The 26,395-nt window shown below is 50.5% G+C and overlaps 1 protein-coding gene across 6 annotated transcripts in view; it reads left to right on the plus strand.

Annotated features, from left to right (window-relative positions):
- Positions 1–16,867, plus strand: part of NAV2 (neuron navigator 2) — a 396,738-nt gene extending 379,871 nt beyond the window's left edge. For all 6 annotated transcript variants that reach the window (XM_029208228.1, XM_029208230.1, XM_029208231.1 and 3 more), the window contains 6 exons: positions 981–1,135; positions 1,336–1,407; positions 2,975–3,171; positions 4,080–4,198; positions 10,577–10,780; positions 13,455–16,867. In XM_029208228.1, coding sequence (XP_029064061.1) covers positions 981–1,135; positions 1,336–1,407; positions 2,975–3,171; positions 4,080–4,198; positions 10,577–10,780; positions 13,455–13,580 — 873 coding nt within the window. In that variant the 3' untranslated portion in view covers positions 13,581–16,867. The remainder of the gene's footprint in view (positions 1–980; positions 1,136–1,335; positions 1,408–2,974; positions 3,172–4,079; positions 4,199–10,576; positions 10,781–13,454) is intronic.
- Positions 16,868–26,395: the final 9,528 nt, after the last annotated feature.

The following is a 26,395-nucleotide window of genomic DNA, read 5'->3' on the forward strand; positions in this document are numbered from 1 at the left end:
TGACCCCCCGAGCATCCAAGCCAGCGTGCAGGACAGTGGCATGGGGAGGCACCCACACCAAGTCCAGATCCAGCCCTGCTGCCGACCCTCTGTGCCATCTCAGGCTGCTCACCTGACTGAGGGATGCCTCAGCTTCCTCCTCTGTAACATGGAGACAGTCACGGTGCCCACCCCAGAGGGTTATTGTGGGGCACAGAAGTTCATATGTGTGAGGTCCCAGAGCCGTGCCTGGCGCAAGGTCACTCCATCCTCATGGTGATGATAATACCACCAGGAAATTGTTCTGGGTTCACTGGCTGGCCCTTAGCTCACCGTTTTGGCCTTTCCCCATCGCACATTCTTCTTTCTCTTCCTTTTCTGACGCGCCCCTTGCCCCAGCCATCAGTTCCCTGCCCATTCTTCACAGTTAAGGCCAAAGGTTCCCCTTTCACGCAGACCTTCCAAGGACCCCCATGCGTGGAGACCACCCCCCCTGCACCATTCACTGTCTGTCTGCCCCAGCGCTAGTCAGCAGGGCATATGTGTGTGGGGGGGCAAGGGGGTCCTTTGCTGTGCTGACTCATCAAGGGCTTCTGTGTAGATGGCTCTCAGGCAGTGCTGTGCATTTAGAGAGATGTATGAGGCACTTGCACTCAGGAGCTTCCTGGGAGGTTGGCAGAGTAAGATATAGTAGCACTTCTAGAGAGTGCTGGAGCAGCTACAGCACCGCGCCTGGACACCCCCACGGTGCCTGCCCTTGCCCAGGTTTTCTGTTGCCTAGTGAATTCCAGAAGCCAGGGCCCAGGCCTTCCTCACCACTCCCCCGCCCGCACCCCCTGCGCCCAGGCAGACGCCCTGTAGCAGACAGGTACTCAGCACCGGTTACCGTGAGGCCTCAGGAAGGGCCCCTCTGCCAGTGCCGGCCCGGGGCAGGGGAAGGCCCCGAGTACGTGCGTCTTCCCGGGGGCGTTCACCCACTCATTCCTGCCCGGCCTCCGCAGGAATTGCGCCAGTACCTGTCCAACCTCGCCGACCAGTGCGCCAGCGAGAACAACGCTGCGGACATGCCTCTGGTCATCATCCTGGACAACCTGCATCATGTCAGCTCCCTGGGCGAGATCTTCAACGGGCTGCTCAACTGCAAGGACCACAAATGGTAAAGGCAGCTCTGGACCTCGTGGCCCCCGGGAGAGACGTGTGCTACAGGGGGTAGGAGCGCTGCACGCACGTGGCAGGGAGGGGCTGGGGCCGCATGGGGGGAGGGGCAGCAGCCCGCAGCCATCTACCTAGGCCCTTAGATGCCCCGGGACGCTGCGACACCTTCTCCAACTCTCTTACCCTTCATTTCCCCCGCAGCCCTTATATAATTGGCACAATGAACCAGGCTACCTCTTCTACCCCCAACTTGCAGCTTCATCATAACTTCAGGTAAGGAGTCACTTTTTGAGTAGCTGCTGTATGCCGGGAACTGTGAGCATTTTTCCCAGCTTCACTCATTTGATTCTCACAAAAGCCTCAAGTCGTTAAATTCACCATTCGCAGTTTACAAATGGGGAGAATTAAGTGGTTTGTGTGAGGTCACACAGCCAGTCGATGGCAGGGCTGACTTGCACCCAGATCTCTTTGATGCTAAGTCCTGGGACAGCAGTGCCCCGGGGGCAGCTCTGGGCAGGGACTGTCGTCATGCAACCCTGCACGTCACCAGTGGCACGTCTGTCTGTCCCAAGTGGACGTGAGCAGTGAAAGCTCATGCTTATGAATGTCTCCATGGAGCAGAGTCTGTGGCCTTCGAGCTCCAGCTGCTGTGAGCCCTGGGCCCCAGCCCCGTACCGAGCTACCCCACTGCTGGGCTGTGGGACTTCTGCCACGCTAGGTTGTGTGGCCTCCACGTACTGTTCCCCTGCCTGGGGCCTTAGGTAAGGATGAACAGCCGTCTCCTGGGGTGAGACCCCCCCTCCCCGGCTCATTTTCATGGCCATTCTGCCGGCATCCCTGTTGAAAGTAGAATCGCAGTTATCAGAGAAATACCAGCCCCGCCAGGTCACTGAGATCATGGGTCACCTCTGCATCCAGGCTGTCCCAGTCTTATCCACGCTTTCTCTTGAATGTCCCTCAAGACCTTTCTGCTCCTGCTTCCCCCGTCACCGCCACGTCATCTCCCAGCACACTGTTGCAGTCATCTTCTAACCAGTATATGCCTGCCTGCCCCTTGGCCCCCCTGCAGGCCATCCTCTGTGCCAGTGGCAACCGGAGTGAACATTCTAGAATTCAAATCTGACCGTAAATCCTCATGCAAGAAGTCCTTCGATGGCTCCCCATTGCCTCCAGAATGAAATCCAGGCCCCTTCGGTCGGCAGGTCAAGTCTAAACTCTGGTTACACTGAACCTCTGGCAGTCTCCCCGAACACCCCACACTGCTGCTCATGCCTTTGCAGATGCTCTGCACCCACCGCCGCCCCGACCCCTGCTCCTGCCTTGCCTCGTGTGGCTGCTCCATTCATCTCCTTTGGTCTCAGCTCAGATGTCCCCTCCTCTGAGGAGCCTTCCTTGATTCCCCAGGTTTCGTCATCTCTCGTTCCTCTTATCTGCCTCCTCCGCTGGACTGCGAGCTCCTGGGGAACAGGGACTGTGTCTGAGTCATTGTTACAGCCCCACAGCCCAGCACGGAACCCGTCACAAGCACAAGGGGCAGTTAGCTCGGTGGTCAGAGCTCAGCCTCTGGAGTTGGACTGTCTTGGTTCTAATCTTAGCTCTTCTCTTGACTAGCTGTTTGATCTTGTACGCGTTACATAACCTGTCCGTGCCTCAGAATTTCGACCTGTGAAGTGGGTGGCCATCATATCCATGGTACAGGGTTGCTGTGAGGAGTTGTGAATTGATATATGTGCCCGGTTCAGTTGAGTATTAACATAGGCACCTTCCAGCTCTAGTGAGCTTTGATTCGTGAGGTTGGCCATAGTCCTTGTCATGGAAAAGTGTTCCTGACTTCTTCCAGGTGGGTGCTGTGTGCCAACCACACGGAGCCCGTGAAGGGTTTCCTGGGCCGGTTCCTGAGGCGGAAGCTCATGGAGACGGAGATCGGTGGACGGGTACGGAACGTGGAGCTGGTGAAAGTCATCGACTGGATTCCCAAGGTCTGGCATCACCTCAACCGCTTCCTGGAGGCTCACAGCTCCTCGGACGTCACCATAGGTGGGGAGGGGAGGCCGGGTGGGTGCCGACAGGCGGGCTGGCAAGGGAGGGAACTGCTGCTCCCGGGGCCCTGGCCTCCTCGGATGGCTGTCCCTGGGCCCTGGTAGCTGGATGCTGCACTGGCCACATGGTTAGAGGAGGGGACAGAAGGATAGGCACAGCCTAGACAGACCCCGGGCTGCCCTGCACCCACATCCCGGGGCCGTTCTCTCCTGCCCAGAGCTCGGGGGCTGAGGAGCAGCAGAGAGAAGTGTCCAGCCCCAGGCTGGTGCAGAGACTATGGGCTCAGTGAGGGTCCCCCACCCCGAGGCTCCCCCAGGTGGAAACCACCCTGTGGGATTGGCATTGCTTTATAAATAAAGTAATGTTATCGACATTCCTAAAGCTTAAGCTTCAGAGAAAAAAAAAAAGATCACTGGTCATCCCACCATCCTGATGTAATCATTGTAGTTTGAGCTTATTTTTTCTGTCCTCGTCCGTACATGTTTTATGTAGTTGCAGTCATAGTGTACATACAGTATGTTCTTTATTTTCCTTTCACATTGTCTCATGAGCATTCTGTATCGCTCTGCAAAATAATCAAATGTGGGTGCACCATCACTTCCTTAGCTGTTTCTGTGCTCTCGGACATCTACTGTGCTTCCATTTGCAAAGGTTAGGACTAACATCTCAATGAACATCTTTCTGCATAAAGCCTCGCCTCCCTTTGGGGTGATTCCCGAGAGGAGCGTGGTCCCAGGTTGGCGTTAGGGAGCCCAAGCATCCTGCTGCTCTGTGCCCACCACGTGACAGTTGGTATTTCTGCTCTCGCTCAGAAAATGCAGGGTCCCTCCTTTGAGGGGTGCCCGGGCTGGCTTCTCCTGCCCCACCCCCGTTTCAGTCTGACTGATGTTCCCTGTGGTCCCCAGGCCCCCGGCTCTTCCTGTCGTGCCCCATCGACGTGGATGGTTCCAGGGTGTGGTTCACCGACCTGTGGAACTACTCAATCATCCCCTATCTCCTGGAAGCCGTCAGAGAAGGACTCCAGGTAAGAAGCACACTGCCCACTGACCTCCTCAAAGTTCAAGGGACTGTTCTAGTGACGAGAAGGGTTGTCTTTATCTCCCTCTTCAGAAATCTGACTGACGTGAGGTGACAACCCCTCACCTGTGAAACCATCCGTCCAGCGCAGTGTAAGAGACACTGGGCTGCAAATCCTGGCTCTGCCACTGTTAGCTATGTGACCCTAAGCAAGCCATCCAGCCTCTCTCTGCCATAGTGCCCTCATCGATGGAACAGAGAACGATAGTACCGTGCCACAAAGAGTTACTGCCAGGGTTCAGTGACATCATGGCCATCAAGTGCTCAGCGTAGTGAGTCCACAAGACCTGGAATATGTCACTTCACAGTTTGCAAAGCGTCTGCTGTTTGCTTCAAGCTCTGCATTTGTCCTGGGGTGAGGCAGAGATTTTTTGGTTTTATCCCCATTTTTTAAGAGAAAATTATGGCTCAGAGTGAATAAGTGACTTGTCCAAGGTGAGGAAGTGAAATTGAAGAATCTGGGATTTGCATCCAGGCCTCAGGTTCTTGGCCCTAAGCCCCATGGCACTCGCTGCCTGACGCCAGGACCCCTCACCGGTGACCCTGGGCCCACGTGGCTGCCCATCCCTCCTGCCCTGCCGCAGCTGGAAAGCCCAAATCCTTTCTTCACTTCTCACTCAACCCAGGGGCTAATGCTAGGAGCTTAGCAGTAAGTTGGAGACTGTAACAGTTTTATTGTTGAGTCTGGAGGTGGCCTGAGAAGGTTGTCGGCTTTCAGGACCGCTCTGAGTAATTAGCAGGCATCACGCAGGGTTGAACAGTCCAGGAACCAGCTTAACAGCCGGGTTTCTGAGGGCTGTGTTTCCTCAGTACCGGACAGTGGGGGACACATGATGCTGGTGGAGGACCCGGGCCGGGGGGGGGGGGGTGCACACCCACATGCACATGTGTGACGGCACACCTTAATGGCTTCCGTCAGGGTTTGTCATGTGTGTACGTTCAGCTGAGCCGGGCGAATGTTCAGCTGCTTTGTATCTGTAACATGCAGCAGCACTGAGGGTCTTCGGAGACATTCAGGACAACCAGGGCTTGAGAAGGAAGGTGGTGCGCCTCTGGTCCCTGGTATTTCATTGAACGGGAGCATGTAGGCTGCGTATTCAAGCCACCGTGTTCAAATATAAGTGATTGTGAAGACAGAGAGTAGCGAGAAATTCAGCAATCCCTTGCCCGGCCTTAGTTTCCAGTGTCTGAAGATCATTGATTGATGGCAGCATTGTTTTTAATTATAATTGACATACAGTATATTAATTTCAGGCACACAACATAGTGATTTGATATTTTTGTACATTACGAAATTACACTCTGGTCAGTCTAGTTACCATCTGTCACCGTACAGAGTTACTGCTATATTATTGACTATATTCCCGATGCTGTACATCACATCCCCATGACTTTATTTCACAGCAGGAACTGTACCTCTTAATGCCCTTCAGCTATTTCTCCCATTGATGGCAACATTTCTATTTTGTCGAAGGTGACTTTTGAAAGAAAATATGAATGATTTCAGATCTGTCAGTGGACTCTCTTTAGGTAGAAAACTTCACTGGGTAAAGTAGCCATAATTTAGTCTTTACTCGAATGGATTTGTTAGGACCGCAAACCCAAACAGCCACCCAGTCACTCCTGTTTGCTTGGGATGCCCCGCCTACTGGATTCTTGGAGTCTGTTTCGTTCCAGAAGCCTCTCTTTCTTCCCATCAGGGGCTTCCGGGGACTGCAGTAGAAACCCGCGCTGCTCGATAGAAGCCACAGGAATTGCAGGGGAGGAAGGGGCACTGTTTCCTTCTATTTCTGCCTCACCTCTCACTTCTCCCCTTTGCTTCTTTGCCCAAATATGTCTCCTGGTGCAGGACAGGAGTGACCTAGAGTGTGCTTGGAAAAAGTCGTGGGTGCTGTTGAATAAAGCACGTGGGTGCCCAAGGAGGCACCAACCAGGAGGGGCAGGCTTTGCCCTAGCCTCCAGCTACACATCAGAGGCCCCTCGTTGGTCCTCGGTAAGGATGGACAGTGCTAAGGCCCTGCTCCTTGGACCTCAGCTTGAAAGAAGACCTTGTGGGCATGGCTGTGGAAGTCGGGTCTGATCTTCCCTGCGCATCCTGGAGAGGTTGCTGATGGATTTGATCTTCAAGGGTCTCTTTCCCACCAAGAGCAAGGAGGCTGTAGGTGAAAGGATTTGGGGGTGGCTGTGGAACAGCCCGTTCAGGACAAGGAACAGAAGCACGTCACCGTCTCAGGAGACTCACCAGTTCACTGTGAGGCAAGAAAAGTCATCACTTCCCTGTGCTGTTGAGGTCTTTTGAAGGACAGTCTTCCAAGAACATGGAAACAACCAGGGGAGGCAGCCAGAGTTAGCATTGTACCAAGTTGCTCAAAAGTGAGCCCTCCTGCCCCAAACCTGTGGCTTCATCCCATCCTGCAGCCTGGGAGACCCCATGGAATCTGCAGGTTCATGAGGAACCCTGGAGTGTTCTTCATGTCTCTAGTTTTGAAGGAAACTTTGATGACATTTATTGAGAGGCTGCTACCTACCAGGCACTGTGCCAGGGGCCTGACAGGCATGACTCTGTTTAGTTCTCAACGCCCAATATACACCTTATAGACGAGGAAACCAAGGCTCACAGTTTTTGACCCTTCCCCAGTTCACTAGGCGGGGTGTGGATTGAGCCAGCGTCGTAGCCCGTAGCTGACTCCTCGGTTACTTCCGTGATTTTTCAGGCTGTCCTGAGGCCCCTTTTATTCCACCCAGACCCCTCAGATGGCTCAGGGAACCAAGTATTGTGTTTCATAGCGTGGCGTTCTGCATAAGATTTCATTTGACCCAAAGACTCTTCTATTCAAAAAGAAAAGTTTAAAATTCCTCACTCTCCTTCGTGTTACCTTGAGTCCCGTGCTCACTGTCTGCTGGGCGCTGTGCAGGCCACTTACTCCGCCCTGACTCTGCGAGGAGTGGTGTGGCCATGAGGTGAGCGCACTGTGGTTCAAAGCAGGTAAGCCCTTGGCCAAGGTCATAAGCTAAGAAGAGGTGGAGTCCCCAGATTGGGCTCTGGCGGGGCTGCCGGTGGTGGTTGGCAGCACAGAGACCCTGCTGCCGACAGGTCTCACCAGGGGCTTCCAGTCAGCCCCTCCAAAAGGCACAGCCTTGCCTGGAGGAGATGTGGCATCGCCCCCTAGTGGATACCAGGTATCATTGCAAGTTTTGGCTCCTGAGTCTTTTCCCAGTATTGTGTGTGTGTGTGTGTGTGTGTGTGTGTGTGTGTGTGTGTGTGTGTTCGCGCGCGCAACTGCTTGTAGGCTCTTCCAGAATGTGTACCTTGATGCCTTCGTGTGTGAGAAACGTGCATCCCACAGAGTGAGAAGGTGCCCAGTGGCCAAGTTTTCAGTTTCCAGTGTCCTGGCTCCCTCTTCCTGCCTTGGGGAAAGTGAATGTCCTGCCTGTCTGTCTGTCTGTCTGTACAACTGTCTGCTGTTTCCCAGAGCTGCCTTAGGGCTCTGCAGGGGGACCAAGGAGCGTTACGACACATCCTTTGCTTGCCACGGTACTCACCCAGCCATTCATCACCTGGACTTAGACATGTCCAGTGGCAAGTGGGGAGGCTTGTAAAAATATTCTCTGTTCTTGCAGACGACATTAGATATGCCCAGGTGTGCATTTGTCTTATGACTTAGCCCTCAGCCCTGTTCCCCTTTGGAATTTTCATTGTAAACACTTGCCAAAGTGTCTAAAGCCTGCAGAGTCACTCAAAAGACCCCTGTCCCCCTGGTGGAAAGGGGAGAGTGGGGAGCCATTGATCACATGACCCAACCTCCTCTGAGACTCTGGGCAAACCTCCCACCGCTAAGCCTCGGGTTTCCCATCTGTAATCTGAAAAGTGTGGGCTAGAAGAGTTTTTTCAGGCTGGCTCTGTGGACCCCCAAAGTTCCTCAGACCACTCATAGTGGGGTCAGGGGAACAGAGCAAAAATTTTAAAGCCACGGGGCCAGACCCTCTAGGAACTTGATGAGCTCGGGATTCTAGGCTCTGTGGTTCTGCAGCCCTGAGCATCTTCTCTTCCAGGCTGGAGGATGGAGACAGAAGCAGTAGCTACCAGAAACGACGTTTGGTTCAGCCTCACACGTGTGAAATCTGGCTTGGGAACGTCAGCTGAGTGCTGTAGGGAAAGCCCTTGGAGGGAGACGCTTCTACAAGTTGCAGGAATGTTTCTCATGTGCAACAGGCTTTTTCAGGTCTAAATATCCCCAAGCGCTTTGTGCTCCCTTCCTCCCTGACTCGTACCCATGCGCACACGAACCTTCACATGATCCCTTCCTGCTCGGACCGTGAGTCGCCTTTCCAATGCCAGACTGAGCTCTCAGGCCTGGGAGTCACCGCTGCCCCAGGTTAAGGAAGGTTTCGCAGTAGACGGGACTGGAGCGCTAGACAGGAAGGGCGCTGGTGTCTGAAAGCGCTGAGCTCGTAGAAGGCTGTGTATCTCGAGTGGAGGAGGAGACCGTGGATGGAGGGAGGTGGCGGGCCTGTCTGCATTGTGGGCAGGGCAGGCACTTCCCTGAGACAATCGGACGGGGCTTAGGCGATCGTGAGACAGCGGAGGGACAGCAAGCCCAGCCCAGGTGACGTGTCCTCGTCGGGTGGACAGCCTGGCCTGCATCTCCCTGCTCCGGTTTTGGCTGAGTCATGTGGCTCTTGCCGATACCGAGTGGCTCCGAGTGGAGTCTTTCAGGAGGGGTGGAGAAGGGAAAGGCCCAGACAAGGATGCCAGGGTCCTGGGTTCAAATCCAGCGCTGCTCCGAAACCTTTCACAACTGGCTCTTCTCTTTAAGCCGTAAGTTCTCCATCCGGTAGATGAGACGGCTGGGACCCCAGTTCCTTCCAGCTGAGGCAGCCTGTGACCTGGGAAAGACGTGATTTTATCAGTCAGAGCTCAGCCCTCCTGTACTGTCAGGCTTCTCTCCCCACGTCCCCCTCCCTCCCCTCTCAACTGTAAGAGTTCTGGGAGGACAGAGGGAACAGGCAGACGGACAGACAGGCTGCAGTCCAGATGTAATTCCACTCTAGAGTCCCCCCCTGCAGCCTTTGTGGTTCAGGGGGCTTTGGTCTTTGTACCCCTGTGGTGCCCTACAGAGGGGGTGCCCTTCCAGAGCCACAGGTGGCACTCTCCTGGGTGGGCACATCTTGTCCTGGCTGTGAGCCAGTCCTGCCACATCTGCTCAGACTTAAGTGGTCCACGGACCTGGGCAGACTTGGATTCCAGTTCTGCCTTCTCTCGTCCCTGGGCCTGGCTCCTTGTCTGGGAAACTTGGGTAGTGATGCTTCCTCTTGGAACCACATGGTAGTTAAACAGGATATTTGTCAAGTGCTTCTCGTAATCCCTGGCACGCAGGGAGCTGTAAGGTGTGGCGGCAGGCGTGGTGTTAAAGGGGAAAGATACAGAGAAGGCACCCAGCCACGTGAGATGCAGAGCCTCGCCTTGGGAAGTGGTGCAGCCTAGGCTTTTGTTCTTTGAAGAGTGTATGTATTTCTTGAAATTGCCAGAAGAAGTCACTAAAATCATTGTATTATTCGGTATTTCAGGCTTAAGGAAAGGAGCTTGGAGGCATGGTACTGGTCTTACAAAATTATGTGATAATTCCGCTTTAAGAGCAAATTAGTTATTCTGGGCAATTTTGAGAAACACATGAGGGAGGAGAAGCAGTTACAATTCCGGTACCCACATGGAACCCCTTTAACAACTTGCTGTTTTGAAAGTGACCAGCGCCTCTACACGGGGACTCTTTGAGAGTCAGCCTCACTTTAAGAAATGGGGTTTTATCGAGCCAGAGCCATTGGTGACCTCTGCCTGGGCTGCTGATACCCAGCATCCCATCTGTGTGCCGTGGAGGGGCGGGGGGTACTCAGTGGGATGACAGCACCTCTTTCCAGCTCCACATTCAGTGACATCCTGTTGGTAGTTGATTGGCCGCGGTGAGAGTATTCATATCATGGAAACTGGCAAACACTTCAAATCAAAGAGTTGTTTTTCAAGTTGGATCAGCGAGGCTTAGAGTTGAGGGCGACGCAGTGAGTCAGTGGCAGAGCTGAGGTGTGAACCCAGGTGAGGCTGACTTCAAAGCCAGTGCTTTTACTCCCTAGGTCATGCTGCCTTTGGTCTTAGCACATCAAGATGTCCGTGCCTTGGATGATTTCCTTAGGATTTCCTCTGGAAGTGGAATTACTCCATCAAGGGAAGCATAATGCTGGGCTTGGAGAGTTTTTCAGAAAGTTGCAAAACCAGGCCTGCAGAAGAGGTCTCGGACCACTTCCTAACTGTTCCTTCTTTGTCTGTTTCCAGCTGTATGGAAGGCGGGCCCCCTGGGAGGACCCCGCCAAGTGGGTGATGGACACCTATCCTTGGGCAGCCAGCCCTCAACAGCACGAGTGGCCTCCCCTCCTGCAGCTCCGGCCCGAGGATGTCGGCTTCGACGGCTACTCCATGCCTCGGGAGGGGTCAACCAGCAAGCAGATGCCCCCCAGTGACGCTGACGGAGACCCGCTGGTGAGTTCTCGGCTTCCAGAACAGCTCGGCATTCACTGAGCACTTACTGTGTATTGGGCCTCATGCTAGGCACACCGGAAATTTGGAAGTGACTGAGCCCCAGCCTTGCTTTGGAAGGCTAGACCTATCCCAAGATTTGGGACATTTTTGCCAATACTTTCTTCCTTGCTTTTAGTTTTTCACTTGTGTCTTTAATCCCTCTGAAATTTTTCAGATAAGAGTTCAAGAATTTGATTTTTCTCCCTAAATGTCCCTACACCACTCTTCGCCCTCTGGTTTGAGTGCCAGCTTTATCATGTCTTGCCCAGTAGCCCAAGCCACGTGGTCAGGAGTTTAGGCAGGGAGAGGTTTGAGGGTGGGAGGGACTCATGGAGGAGAGGGCAAGGGGGCCTGAATGCGGGTCCCCTGGCCAGTGACGTGAGTTAAGCCTTTAACGCTGCCTGAGCACCTTTACTCCACTGATGCTAAAGCAATAAAGGCCCTTTAAGAAGAACCTGGGCCAGAGATCATACCACTACAGTTCTAGAACTCTCTGCCAATGTAAGACCCATACGTAGGCATACTGCGAAATTAGACCTAATAAATCAAAAGCCCTATTAAAAGAAGGTTGAAGCACATATACCGGAACCTCCCATGGTTAACTGACCATTATCATGCTATAAATTTAACCCTGAGCTCTCTTGGCAACTAAGGCGAAAGGAAAAACACTGCAAAGAATATTGCTTGCGTTACCTAATGAAAGAACATATTCATAAGAGATGCGGCAGGATTAAAAGACAGTTGACTTGCTGTTCTATCCCTAGTGACTAACTGCTTTGCTAGATAAAAAATAATAATAATAGGTGCTTTGGGGTTGTCTGCCACTCCTGACTGCTGGGATGCAGCTGTGGTCCTATTGAGACATTTTCAACGGGGATTTTACGTTAAATGGATTTATGGCTTGTATTACTAAGCACGACCTAATTTGCAGTGTTTACCACAGTGGTTTTCCAGAGGAAAGGATCAACCTGTAGAAGGCTATTTCTAACGTTAACCGTTACTAAAAGCCACAGTCATGGAACTGTTTTTGTGGGTTCAAGCGCATGAACTCTAACTTACGTAAAAATAGAATTTAGGACATCTAGAGGAAAGAACGGCCAGCTCAGCCCTGGACAGTCTTCTCTTAACCAGGGATATTCGTGTCGCTGCCTAAACACAGAAGGCATTTAGGTAAGACCCGGGGTTCTCTGAATAGTTACACAGAATTGTCTTTCCAACCTCAGGCTCCCAGAAGTCAGCTATGCCAGCCCAGCTCCCTCTACTTACCAAGTTACGTACTTGGTGTTTCCCCCAAGTCCTGGTCTCTCCGCCCAGGACCACAGGTGTCTGCTATGATAGCCCTCTTGTTAGCGGATCTCTCACCCTTCTGAGACTGAGGCCTCCAGGAGGAAAGGACTGTCTTGTTTTTATTCCAGACCATGTACTATGGGTACACAGGGAATGTTTGATGAGTGAATGAATAACCCTGGCTGCGAAGGATTTTTCTTTGGACTTCCGCTCTACCCCTTCCCAGTTGCAGGCATGCAGATGGACACCAGGTGGTGGTGCGTCTGTGGTTGGCCCACCCAGGCCCACTCTGCTAGGCATCCTGAGGGGCGGCCAGCCAGGGGGCAGCTGGACTTCACACCCAGCTGCACCAGGTCTGAAGATCGCTCAGGGAGACCCTATCTTCCTAATTTTGCTAGATAAAATATAAAATACATACACTCACAGTTTATAGTTGTAAATAAAATTAAAGTATTGATGGTTTTCAGTTCCCCATCTCCCCCTTGAACACAAATGACCAATAGACTGTAGACCAGGGAAGATGCAAGAGCACTGTCTTTAAACTCTTAAGAGAAATGATGGTGATGATAGCAGACTTATCTCATTTATGGAACAGTTACTATGTGCCAGGCCCTATCCTAAGGGTTGAATACGCACCATGTCGTTTAATCCCCTACCTCAGCCCTATGGTATGGGTACTGCCGTTTTCTCTATTCTGTGAATGAGGAACTGGTGGCTCAGATACATTAAATAATTGCCCAAAGGTTTCTGAATTGGAATCCAGGCCTCCCTGTGCTCTGAGGCTCTGCTTTACTGATGCTGTCCTCCGCCTCCCCATGGAGACCTTGACAGGAGCTGGAGCCCAGGTGACTCCAGGCTGCGCCCTGGCCAGAGCCAGGACTACAGATGGGCTCGATGCTCATCGAAGGGGGAGCCCTGTGCCTCGAGGTCAGCGGTGCTGGGGCGCTTGGCTGGCATCTCTCCCAGGCTGAGGGCTATATTTGAGTAAGGTGCCCCTCCCAAGTAAAAAATAGATACACATTATCTTTTAGAGGATTTTGTATTTTCAGTGGTCTGCGTGTATGAATCCACACCGTAACGTCATAGGGCAGGTATAATTATTCACACGTGACCAGTGAAGAAACTGAGGTGTAGCGGTTGAGTCACTGGCCCGAGGTCATGCAGCTAGTAAGTGGCGGAGCCGAGACCTAAACCCTGGAAGCCTGGCCGAGGGCCCGTGCTCTCGTCCACTGCGGGCCACAGTCCCCAGGGTGAGTCTAGAGGACGTGGCGCGAGCTCCGGAGAGGCCAGGCGCGGCCGGCCGACCGGACCGGAAGCCATGTCGCACGCAGTCTCCGCTCTTCCCCAGGTGAGCATGCTGATGCGGCTGCAGGAAGCTGCCAACTACTCCAGCCCCCAGAGCTATGACAGCGACTCCAACAGCAACAGCCATCACGACGATATCCTGGACTCGTCCCTGGAGTCTACTCTGTGACGGCCGGGCCACGGAGCCTGCCCTCCTGAGCCAGCCCCCGGCCTCGGCGTGAGCGCCGCGCGAAGACCCGGACCCTCCTCGTCCTCCAGCCTTGACCTGGGTGCAGGCACCCCGGGCCAGCCGCCTCGGGCCCGCTTCCTTCACAGGGAGAACCGCACCATCTTCTGTGTCAATTATTGTCTTGCCTTGTTGCTGTGACCTTCCTAAGACACTGAAAGATACATCTCGGGAAAGGACCATCACCGTTGGAATGAAAAGGGTTTTAAACAAAAAAGCCAACCCACTTGAAGCTCTGAAACCAAACAGCATCCTGCCCTCAGCGGCCCAGAGACAGAAGAGATTAGAGCAGAGCTGAAAACGGAGACAGCAGGGCTTCCTCCGCGCACAGACCCTGCAGCCCCAACCCCGCCGCCGCCCTTCCACCACACCGGCCACACAGAGATCCGATGCCAGCCGGGGCCCTTGCTTTGGTCACACTCAACAAACTGCAGAGCCGCATCGCAGGAAAAACTTAGGAAAAACAAATCGTGCTTCCTCTTTGGTTTGTTTTTTAAATGGTGCTCTCCTTACCCGAGAGGTATTTTGCCTGTTCCAGTTCCTCCCCTGCCTTTCAGACCCATCAGCCTCTGGTTCTTCCATAAGTGAGAGCGAGGCCGAGCGGATGTGGCTGTAAACGCAGAGCTGCATGTGTCTGTCTCCTTCTCGTACAGAAATGAATCAGGTCTTATTCCTGCTAACACTGTGTACAGTGAGAATTGGTCTACCTTGGCGAACCGATCACCCCTTTGAAAATGAGGTTGAGTTTCTCCCTTTCTGACTCTTTTGATTTTGAAGACTTTTTCCCCCTCTCCTTCCCCTCATGGTCAGAATCCATCCTTTGGTGAACGTGAGAACCGCAGGAGTTGGCTTTTGGTTTGGTCCTGCTGAGTTTTGGTTTTCAGTTGTCCATCCTCACAGTTCTGCACACTCGCTGCCTCCTGCTGGGGCCGGGGTCGCTGTGCCCTTGACAGTGGACCAGGACCCCGTCCTCAGCGCGTGGGTGAGCGGGACCTTGCCTTTCCTCCTCGTCCTCGAGGCTGCAGGACACACGTCGACACCTCCAGCATGCCAGCCCCGACCTCAGGTGGGGTGTGAGGTCACCTCGCAAAACACTTGCACTTTCCCCAGAACCAACGTGACGTCAAACAAGTCAACAGGTGGAGGCAGCTGCTCCCTTCCAGAAGCTCTGGCCTCCGGCGGACGAGCCTTGCCTGACCTCTTCGGTGCTGACCTTCCCAAAGCGATGCCTTAACTGGTTTTGTACTCACCGTGTTCATTGATGAGTGTCGTGCCTGCCTGGGGTCTGTTTTTCTGTGTTCCCCATCAGAGCAAACAGGGCTAACAAGTCATCTACTCACTAGAAGAACTCAAGCTAATGTGAGTCATCCAAAAGAACTCAAGCTAATGTGAGTCATCCAAAAGACTCATTCGTGTGGATGTGTGACTGTGGGAAAAAGAAAAAGGAAAAAAAAAAAAAAAAAAAAGATCTTTTTGTTTTTAGGTTCTTATCAGTCTCCAGCTAACGCCCTGACTAGATGGCGATCTGTCTTGTGCAGGAAAAGGCAAAAGTTCCTACCATGTTACATGACATTGTTGAGCCATGCTCTGCTCGTATGTGTCTTCAGCATACCGGTATTTTCTCTACAGAGTGTGGTCAATCTTTGAGTCATTTGTTTCTGTTTTATTTTTATCGGACCCCCATGGGGGGAGTCTCTGTTAATGATCAGGGGTTTTACTCCATTTTTTTTTACATTTCTATTTCCAAAGGTCCCTCTCTCAACATCTTTTATTTTCTTAACCACAAGAGCTTGACCTGAAACCAGTCACATTACATTGGATGACACCATTTGCTTCCTCTTTGAAAGGAAAAGGGGAATGTGTCTCTCTAACAGGTGAAAGGAAAACCTCTCAGCGTGCTCTTTTCTTTAATCTCAGTAAACTCAGACTCTATTCTGCTAAGCCTTCCTTAGTCATCTGGGTGTGTGAGTGTGTCTTGTTCTGTTTTGTTTTTCATAAAATGTTTAAAGCATGTATTTAGCCTGTGACCTCAGGGGTCAGTCACACCCTGAGCCTTCTGGTGAACCTGAAGAATGGTCCTTCTCAATTTATCTCCCAGCAATGACCTTACACGCTCATACTGTGAATTTGGGAGGAGGTGAAATGGACTTCTCCTCATGGGCAGTTTTCCCGGTCACCTTGCGAGTAGACACCTGCCAATATCCTTTGAAACATTTTTTTTTTTTTTTTTTTTTTTTTTACCGCCCCCTTTTTTTTTTTTTTTTTCCCCCCCCCCCCCCCCCCACCCGGTCCCACAGACTTCCCTCCCACCGGGTCCAGGCTCAGCGCCGAGACCTCTGTCCCTGGTGCTGCCTGACAAGTGAACGGTGGTTTCAAGGAGTGTAGCCTTGTTCGAGTCACAACTCGGGGTCTTTCCTACAGTTTCCGGAAGCAGGGTTGTCTGATATGCACATTTCTTACTTTGGTCCTGTTCTGCTTTTGTGTCGCTCACCTTTGACAAAGTGACTGTGCTCATTTAGGGCTCTGTCCAAAATGCTTCCACTTTGCCTTTTTCTACAGTTAGGCTAATTTTGAAAATGTATGAAATTCTATGCAACATTTGTGTTGAGTTACCAATGGAAGCCAAAAGTTTTCTTTCCAAACTGCCAAGAATTTTACAGGCCATAAGTGAGATGGGAATTCCCTTTAGTTTAAGGTGGTGGGTGGGCAGGGGGGGACACGGAACGAGACTTGCCTAGACCTTTGTTGTATCTTGGGGACATATTTTATTGTTGATGCTTAAACTTCAAAATTCTGTGTATTCGAATTTGATAATGGCGAATCTACTTCAAAAGGAGAAAATAATCCAACTTTGTGGATACGAAATGGAAGGTTTGCTGTTTTGATCTAGTTATTTCCAGTGGAGCAGTTTATGAAATATGTTCTATAAGATGTACATTTTTTCATTGTAACATAGAAATTGTAAATAACTGATTAAAGTGCTGCATTTTGATGAATTTTTTCTAGCCATTTTTAAAGAGAAAACTAGGAATTGAGTATTTTGTGTACGGTATGTTTCCGTCCTCCCTCCCCGTCCGCCGTCCCTCCCTATTTAATTTTCATTTGTCATGAGGTTTTTGGATTTGCCAATGATCTGCCGGAGATCATGCCCCACATCATAGAGAATAAACCTGATGATTGTACCAGTCTTAAATTATTCATGATTCAATAAAATTGATGCTTATTTATTCAGATTAGTGGTTTGGCTTTTCTGTGCTAGAGAACGTCCTCATCGGAGTTCAGCTTCATGCCAGGAGGAAGTCATTCCTATTTGGATGCAGGAAACACAGCGAGAGCTCCCCAGAATCTGCAAACCCATCTTTGCTGCTGTGTCATCGACATCCTACCTCTTCCCAGTTCCTTGCCTCAGTTATTGCCTGTGTGGAGCTTCTTAGCAATGCAGCACTTTGTGCTCCTCCCAAACTTTGAGTCACTGGGGATCTTGTGGAATTGCAGATTCTGATTCAGCAGGTCCAGGCTGGGACCTGCAGTTCTCAATTTCTAAGAAGCTCCTGGGTGAGGCCAACACTCTAGGTCCTAGACCACACTTTGAGGCAAGCTCTATCTATCAGTATCCAGCCACCCCTCACCCCCCAGTCGACCCCTTGGCACAGGAAAGATTTTTTTTTTTTAATGTATTGAGTACCTACTAATTGCTAGGTGCTTTCCCAAGTGCTCTAATATAATCTACAAAATTACCCAGAGGAGGTAAATATTCTTACTCCCGTTTCACAAGTGAGAGGAAAAACAAAGACAAAAACTCAGGCTCAGAGAAAACAACTTGCCAAGGATCCTGCAAGCTAAGAGGTGAGAGAGTTGGAGTTTCAGCCCTGTATTCCAACCCCAAATCCTGCCTCTCATCTCAGGGGCCCCGTTCCGCTTTGCAGCTGATATCCACTGCAGAGCATAGGCAGTGGGAGATGACATCATATCTTAACCTTCACTTTTACCAGAACAACAAAAACTGTAAAGGCTTGGTTTGAAGTGAGGCCTGTGGGGTCACTGTGAAATTGATCCGACCCAGCTGGCTCAACTGCTGGTGATGTGAAATGTCCAACTCAATGTAGCACACAGCAGTGGCCCAGCCAGGGGGCATTTAAAGAATCCAGGCGTTGAGAATAGGCAGTTTTTAATGCCTGTCAAAAAAAAATGAAAGGGAGCTGGTACAATGGTGTGGCAACTAGATATCCTGAATTTCCAAGGTTTTCCACATCAAATATTCCACCCGTACGTTTATACAATGAAATATTACTCACCCATAAAAAGGAGCAAAACAGTGCCATTTGCAGAGACGTGGATAGACCTAGAAACTGTCATACAGAGTGAAGTAAGAGAAAAACAAATATCATATAATATTTCTTATATGTGGAATCTAGAAGAATGGTGCAGATGAACTTATTTGAAAAGCAGAAATAGAGACACAAATGTAGAGAACAAACTTATGGATACCAAAGGGGGAAGGGGGGTGGGGTGAATTGGGAGGTTGGGATTGACATATATACACTACTATGTATAAAATAGATAACTAACGAGAACCTGCTGTATAGCACAGGGAACTCTACTCAGTGCTCTGTGGTGACCAAATGGGAAGGAAATCTAAGAAAGATGGGATACATGTATACGTACAGCTGATTCACTAACACAACAGTGTAAAGCAATTATACTCCAATATAAAGATGTTAAAAAAAATAAAGAATATTCTTCTTCCCAATCCATTTTCTTAAGATATTCTCTCCCTTGACCATAAAAAGAATTTATGTAAAAAAATAAAACATAAAAAAGCAAGAACTATAGAAAGCATCATATGTAATGTATTTAATGCTAAAATGTTGAATGTGTTCCCTTTCAGATTAGGAGACAGATAAAGATGCCTCCTTTCATCAGGTAACATCATAGTAGAGAACCCCAGTCAGCACAGAGAAGCAAGAGAAGTAAATCCTGAAGATTGGAAAGGAAGAAATTGGACTGTCTTTACTTACAGATAGCGTTATGTACTTAGGTCATCCACAAGAATTCACAGATAAATGATTAGAAATAATAAGTTGAAATTTTTCTCTGGATACAAAGTCAGTACATGGAAACCTATTGAACGTCTATATGCATCTAAATTTTTTTAAATTTAAAAATACCAATTTCAGAGCATCAAAAATATCAATTACCTAAGAATAAATTCAACGTAAGAGAGGCAAGACCTCGGAATTCCCTGGAGGTCCAGTGGTTAGGACTCCGTGCTTCCACTGCAGGGGCCACGGGTTTGATCCCTGGTCAGGGAACTAAGATCCTGTAAGCCACGCGGCACGGCCCAAAAAAAAAAAACGATGGGCAAGACCTCTACGTAGAAATCTATAAACCATGGGGAGAAGTGAAAGACCCCAAGATATGGAGGAATATGTGATGTGTATGGATTAGATGACTCAGTGTGAAGATGTCAGTTCCTCCAAAACGGTCTAGAGAGTTGATGCAAGCCCACTCAAAAGCCCGACATAATTTTTATGGAATCGACAAGATGGTTTTACAATGTATAGTGAAACGCAAAAGGTGAAGTATAGCCAACTACTGAGCCTGCACTCTAGAGCCTGCGAGCCACAATTACTGAAGCCCGCGCGCCTAGAGCCTGAGCTCCGCAACAAGGGAAGCCACTGCAATGAGTAGCCTACGCACCACAATGAAGAGTAGCCCCCGCTCACTGCAACTAGAGGAAGCCCGCACGCAGCAACGAAGACCCTATGCAGCCAAAAATAATAAATAAAATAAAAATTTTTAAAGAGTATTAAAAAAAAGAAATAGGGTCTTTGCCGATGTAATTAATGAAGAAGTTCTATTGGAGTAGGGTGACACTTTATGCACTATGCCTAGTGTCCTTATAGGAAGATAACCTAAGGATATGAGGGAAGAGGCCCACGCGAAGGTGGAGGTGGAGATGGGAGCTGTGCAGCTGCAAACACCCCAAGGATGGGTGCTCCTTGCTTGCACCAGAAGCTGGGGAGAGGCAAGAGAGGATTCTACCCAGAGTCTCAGAGAGAGCACCGCCCTGCTGACACCTTAGTTTCAGATATCCAACCTCCAGAACTGTGAGAATAACTCTCTGTGGTTTTAAACCTGCCAGTTTGTGACACTGAGTTATGGCAGCTCTAGGAAACGCATACAGTTACATACCCAATGTATACGTGTATGCCCCAAGAAATATGAACACAAATGTTCACAGCAGTTATCACGTTCATTATAACAAAACCTGGAAACAGTCCACAGGTCCACGGACAAAATTGTGATGTCAGTCTCCTCCAGCAGTGAAAATATTTGTGGGTGGATGTTGAGTGAGTGCTGAGTGAAAGCAGCCAAACCCAAACTGAGGCCAAATGTGTGATTCCGTTTACATAAAGCTCACACTGCCATTAGGTGTGGGCCCGTGTGTAGGTCATAAAACTAGAAGGAAAAGCAAGGAGGACGGGGGCAGTGGTCAGGAAGGATAAGAGGCTCTGGCTTGCTGGCGGTGTCCTATTTTGCGACTTGGGTGGTGATTTCATGAGCAGCCGCTTTGTCATAGATCACTAAGCTGTATATCTTCGTGCACTTTTGTCTGTGCGTGTTATACTTCAAAATAAGGCTTTTACAAAGTAAATGCTACCCCAGGCTGCCCGCCTGGCCACCACACCCAATGAGTGCTGCAGGGCAGCCGAGAACGCTCCTGCCCCGTGAGCAGACTCAGCTTCCCAAGTCCATAAACCAAGGACACCGTTTGCGTCCACCTGGACACTAACTGATGTGTGAGCTTGGATGGGTTAATGCCAGTTCCCTATGCCTCAACCCCCTCTGAAGTAAAATGAGGCTAAACCACCTGTGTCTTGCAGGATTCAGGGAGGCAATGCATCCAGAGGGTTCCTGATGCCGTGAACTACTCACTCCATCTCCCTCATCCTCCCAGCTCTGGCTCCTCTGGCTGTGCAGTCTCTCCAGTGTGTCAGGGGACAGAGCCGCTCGGCCTCAGATGGGGGAATTGGGTCCCATAGGGGAGGATGCAGAGAGGTGAGTCTGGACTCCAGACAAGGGGAAATCGTCCTAAAGGCTGCTAAGTAAGCTCCCCATCGCCATGGGAGTCCAAGCACAGAATGGAGGACCACCTGACAGCAGCAGCGGAGGGATCCCAGCCCTGGTTGACAGGTGAGTTCCAGTGGTCTTTGGAGCTCTGCTTGCCTGGTAGGATCACTTCACACAGGGCATAATGGAAAGAGCACTGGAGTCTAGAGACCTGAGTTACTGGCTCCTATCCTGGCTGCCTCCTTCAGACAAGTCCCACCTACTCTCAAGGCCATAGTTTTCCCATCTGTTTAATGAAAGGATTGAACTAGCTCAGTGGTTCCCTAATATGGCTGACCACCCCGAGCCCAGGAAGCACGTTAGAAACAGACTATGGCCCCCCTTTAGCCCTGGAGAATCAGAAGGAGCTGGGGACTGCCGGCTTCTCCCAGCTCCTTCCATTCCAGGGTGCAATTACGGGCAGCCTTTTTCTACTCACAGTGGCCACGAGGGGGCAGGAAAGCCCAAGCAATGCCAATCCTCCATTGGGATGGACGTGCCTTTCTTGGCAAAATTTCCACCCTCTCTCTCTCTCTCTCTCCCTCCCTTCCTCCCCCCCCCCCCCCCCCCCCCCCCCCCCCGCCATATTACCAAAAAAGGATTGGATATGATCCTCAGACAATTGAGTGTAGTATTTTCCCTTCTACCCCATGCTTGGAGGATGAAGCTGCATTCCCTAATAAATGGAATATGGAAAGGAATTGACGTGTGTCAGGCATCTTGTTAAGCCAAGGAATTTGCCTTCATGGATTCATGTGACCTGCATAACAATTGTGTGAGTGGGTATCATCATCCCCACTCTATAGACTGTTAAGGGACTTGTACAAGGTCTCACTAATTAGGGACAGAGTAAGGATCTGAACCCAGGGCCCAGTCAGATTCCAAAGCCTGGAGTCTCTCCTATACCACATGGTGCCCTCCACCTGCAGTTGCTGAAATGCTTACATCCATAACCTCATTGCTGGTCCACCTTGGCCCTGCACGTTAGGCCCAAGAAGGCATAGTTGCATTCACAGGAGGATGCAGATCAGAGAGGGGAAGGAAATTGTCCCCAAACACACCTGAGCTAACAGTGCCACCAGAACAAGAACCCAGGTGTCCTGGCTTCCTTTCCTGGGCAACTAGGGAAGCAGCTAGGCACACAGGCTCTGGAGTCCTACAGAATGGGTTTAAATCCCAGCTGCCCCATGCATAAGCTGTGACCCTGAGAAAGTTGTTACTCCCTGAGCCTCAGTTTGCTCATCTGTAAAATGAACATGAAATATCCACCTGTAGTAGATGCTGTGTGTCCTTCTCAGCATCCATCATCCTCTCTTCCTAACTAAACCCTGATGGTGTGCAGGCATCTACCCCTCCCCACAAGGTCGTGTGACTCAAGGAGGCTGACCCCCATCCCCAGGTCCAGGGTGGAGTCAATGGTCTAATGTAAAACCCATTCTATTTCCTAGGGGATGGGTCAAGAATAGACCTATGATGAGGTTTGTGGGAAAGTCTTTGGGGAAGGGGTGACTTCTGGGAGAGTTTATCTCTTAAGAGAGATCCTCAGGGGAGAAACGCTTCCTCTTCCTCTGACTATCGTCATGTCTGAAAGGTGACCTCCAACCTGGTGCCATCATCTCGACACCAGCCTGAGGATGAAGCAGCGAGGAGGAGAGCAGAGCAGAGATGGAACTGGATCCTGTCGTCCAGCCACCGACTCATCTGCGGCAGGAGTCCACTCTCCCTCTGGATGCCCAGTTAAATGAGATAATGCGTGGAGTCTGCTGAGCCCAGGTTTCTGTAACTAGACACTGGGAGGGAGCCTGGAGGGTGCTTGAGGGACGCACCACCTGCTGAGACAAGTCCTGTAAACCACTGAGTGCAGCACCTGGTGGCAGCAAGCACTAAACCAGTAGGAGCTGCTTCTCCTCTGGGGGTTGCCTGTCCACCACAGACACCAGGGTGAAGGCCTGGGCCACTCTGTGCACTGTAGAGTGCTGGCCAAGACCTTGTGCTCTGCAACTGGCCTGCCTGGGTTTAAACCCCAGTAAATCCACTTACTAGATGTGTGACCTTGGGCCGGTCACTTAACATTTCAGTGCCTCTGTTTCCCCACCTGTAAAATGGAGGTGATAATAACAGGACCTACTTCTTGGGGTTATTGTGAGGATTGAATGAGTTGAGACCTGCGAGGCTCCGAGAACAGCGTGTGGCACGTTGTAAGCGCTCAACAGACGTTAGCTGCTATTGTCATATTTGTTCTGAAAAGGTTAGCAAGATCTTAGGTTGGAATATTTTTGGGCCTCCTGCCTAGTGAGGACAAATATAGTTTGTTACCTGTGATGGAAGTGCTCCCAGAGTTACCAGAAAGGGGACCTCTTCCAGGGTCCGAGAGTGGGCTCTTGTCTAACACTTGGAAATGAATTGTCCAAGGAGACACATGTCCTGACAAAGCAAAAAGACTTTACTGGGAAGGGGCGCTGGGTGGAGAGCAGCGGGTAAGGGAACCCAGGGGAACTGCTCTGCCATGTGGCTGTGGCTCGTAGCCTCAGGATTTATAGTGGTGGGGTTAGCTTTCCGGGTTGTCTCTGCACAGTCGTCTTGCTAGTGCCCATATTTGGTCTGACGCAGGTTCTTCCTGGTGGCGCGCATCTCTCAGTCGACATGGATTCTAGTGTGAGGGTTTCTGGGAGGTTGGCAGGACATATTATGGGCTGGCATCTCCTCCCTCCTTTTGTTACCAACCAGGGTTCTTGGCCTTCCCCAATCAATACAAGTTGACTAGGGGCCAGACAAGAAATTCAGGCAAGGCTTTACTGGGGCCCCTGCTGCAGCAGGGGTGAGCGAGAACAAACCACAGGTTCCCTTGCTTGCTGGCTCCCCAAAAGGGGGCAAGTTTGTTCCTTATATGGGATGAGGGTAGTGGTGCGTCCAGGGGTCGGGCCAGAAGGGTGGCTTAGGTGTTTTGCCCACCCCTTAGGTGGTTTGTGTGCAGGGGTCATGCGCAGTACCTTGCTTTTGCTCCTGACACCCTATTTTTGTTCCAGGCTCTTCAAAAGTGGCAGTTGGGTTTTTTGGTCTCTGTATCTTTTGGGTCCAGAATTTGCCCCAACTGGGCATGCACACAGCTATTTTTAATCCCATGTAGTTTCTTTGTATTTTGTTGCTGGAGGAGAGGTGTGTCCATGTGCAAGCATTGCAGCACTGCAGCAAAGGGTCCCAGGTCCCAGCCTGTCTCACTTTTGGCCCCCTCCCAAATTCTCCCAGCTAGTTTTCAGCAGCAGCGCTGCCTTCCTTACCGGGACCTCCTGTTGTGAGACAACTCATGCAAGGGGTTATTATTGTGCTTGGCCAGGGTGGGCAGTTTCAGTCAATGTTTCCCTAGCATTAGGAGACCTGGGTTCCAGTTCAGACACTGCCATGAATTTGCTGTGTGACCTTTAGAGAAATATTTCCATCTCTGGGCTCAGGATGGTCAGATGTGCAACAAAGGCAACATGCCCGTGAGATCTCTTTAACTGCTGACCTCTTCCGTTGTTCCCTTGGCGTGTCTTTGCTCTGTATCCTGATGTGGGTGAGCCCTGGACCAGCCTCAAGCACCAGGACAGTGGAGGAGCTTGGCAGGTATCTGTGGGTTTGAATCCTTCCTCCCCCTGCTGTCTGGCAGATGAACGAGGAAGTCCTGGGTCCACAGTGAGGTGCAATCTGTTGTAATGCAGCTGCCGTCTTGAAAGTCTTCCTAAATTTTGAACAAGGTGCCCTGCATTTTCATTTTGCACTGGACCCTGCAGATTATGTAGTGGATCCTGGCTTAGATTCATGTGCCTGAGTCCTATGTCCATTCATCGAGCTGCGTATGGAGGACAGCCAGCCACACCCAGACCACATCGACCAAGAGTGGGAAGAACTGGCTCGCCAAAGGCAAATCGAAGCGTTGTAACCAAGAGAAGGGAATGATTGCTACGTGGGCAAAATTAGACAGATGTCCATACCATCATGGAAGTGGGAAAGTTCCAAGGGTGTGGGGAAACTCTGTGCTGTCCAGTCTGAACCTCCACAGTGTGTGTGTCTCTGTGGAGAGCATCACACAACCGTATTAGTAATACTCAACCCTTTCCCGTGTCAGGCACGGTGCTAAGCTTGTCATATGCACTATCTCGTTTCATCCTCACAGTGACCCTATGACGTGAGTATTATTAACCTATCGCTAATAATAAGTATTATTAAGTTAATGATTATTAAGTCAATGGTAAGTATTATTAACTTAATGTTAAGAGACATTGTCTCTTCCACCTGTAATGGGACAACCAGCTAAGGAGTCCCACCCACACTCCCTCGATGGGCACAGTGCATTGAGAAGTCCCCCCAACCCCGTGTTCCCGGCAGCCCTGTGCCTCCCCTTCATGGTCCCCATCGCTCCACTGCAACGGGCTGTTACCTGTGTCTCCTCCACACATGGTGAGCTGGAGGCGTGCTGATTCCACCGTGGGGTTCTAGCACCTGGCACAGAACTTGGCTCCTATCAGTAAAGGTGATAAGGACAGAGAATAAAGAAAGGCAGAAGGAAATGCAGACGTTTAAAGGGCTCAACATGGGAATTCTCTGGCAGTCCAGTGGTTAGGAACTGAAATCCCACAAGACGCGTGGTGTGGCCAAAGAAAAGAAAGGACTCGACGGGGAGAAAGTGAGGTAGAAGGAAGCCAAGTTCGAGGAAGTTCAGAAGGTAAACACCCTAGGTGTGCACATGAAATAAAGTTACATCAGCAAGGACGGAAAAATGCTTACAAATGAAGACCAGCGGAAACAGAGACCTAACTGTGCACCAGATTGATGACAGAACTTTGTACAATTTAGTGGAATATAATCTTATGTTTACATGTAGGCATGCTGATGGTGGTGCTGATGTAGTCATTCCAGTACTGTTTTGTGAGTAGTGTATGTAGGTTAAAGCAAATATATTGTATGGGGTAACAATAATTCTCACACAGTGTGAGAGAAGGGAGCTGAAAATATGGAATGGGGAAGAAAAGAAGAAGCCTTTGCTGCTGTAGATGATCAGCGTGGTCTCTCTGTCTCTGTCTCCTTCTGTCTCTCTCTCCTCTAAGGGCATGGAAGCAACGCTATTACAGTACAAATCGACACACTTAGCCACCAGATCCTGATATCTAAATACCATTCCCCATTAAAAAATAAACCTGAGCTTCTTAGAGAAGTGGCTGATTCCACGTATGGGGCAGAAAAATTACAAGGTGAGCCTGGAAACTCTGGTTGTCCCAGAAAGCATGGAGGCGCTTAAGAGCTACTGGAGACATAGCTGAGGGACTCCCATTAGCTGAGTCTGAGATCGCTGAGCATCCAGAAGAATAATGGTGGTAATGCATCATAACATAATTGAATAAACCAAACATCGTGGATCCACGGGGATAACAGAAGGCTCAGGGCGCCACTCAGAGGTGTACCGCTCAGCCTGAGGCCTCCCTCTTTTGTCAAGCAGGCATAAAGGGGTAGTTTGAAAGAAGCTGGGGAGACAAAGGCGAGGAACAGTTCTGCATACATAATATTATGAAGTAGAGACTTCATGGTGAGAGAGGAGGCATGAAGCATTTTTTTTAAATGGGAAATTGCACTTAAATTCCAGATTTCCCACTTCCCCCAGGCAATCTGAC

Source organism: Monodon monoceros, unplaced genomic scaffold (assembly GCF_005190385.1).
Source record: "Monodon monoceros isolate NGI ecotype Baffin Bay Population unplaced genomic scaffold, NGI_Narwhal_1 Super_Scaffold_7, whole genome shotgun sequence".
Taxonomy (NCBI): Eukaryota; Metazoa; Chordata; class Mammalia; order Artiodactyla; family Monodontidae; genus Monodon; species Monodon monoceros.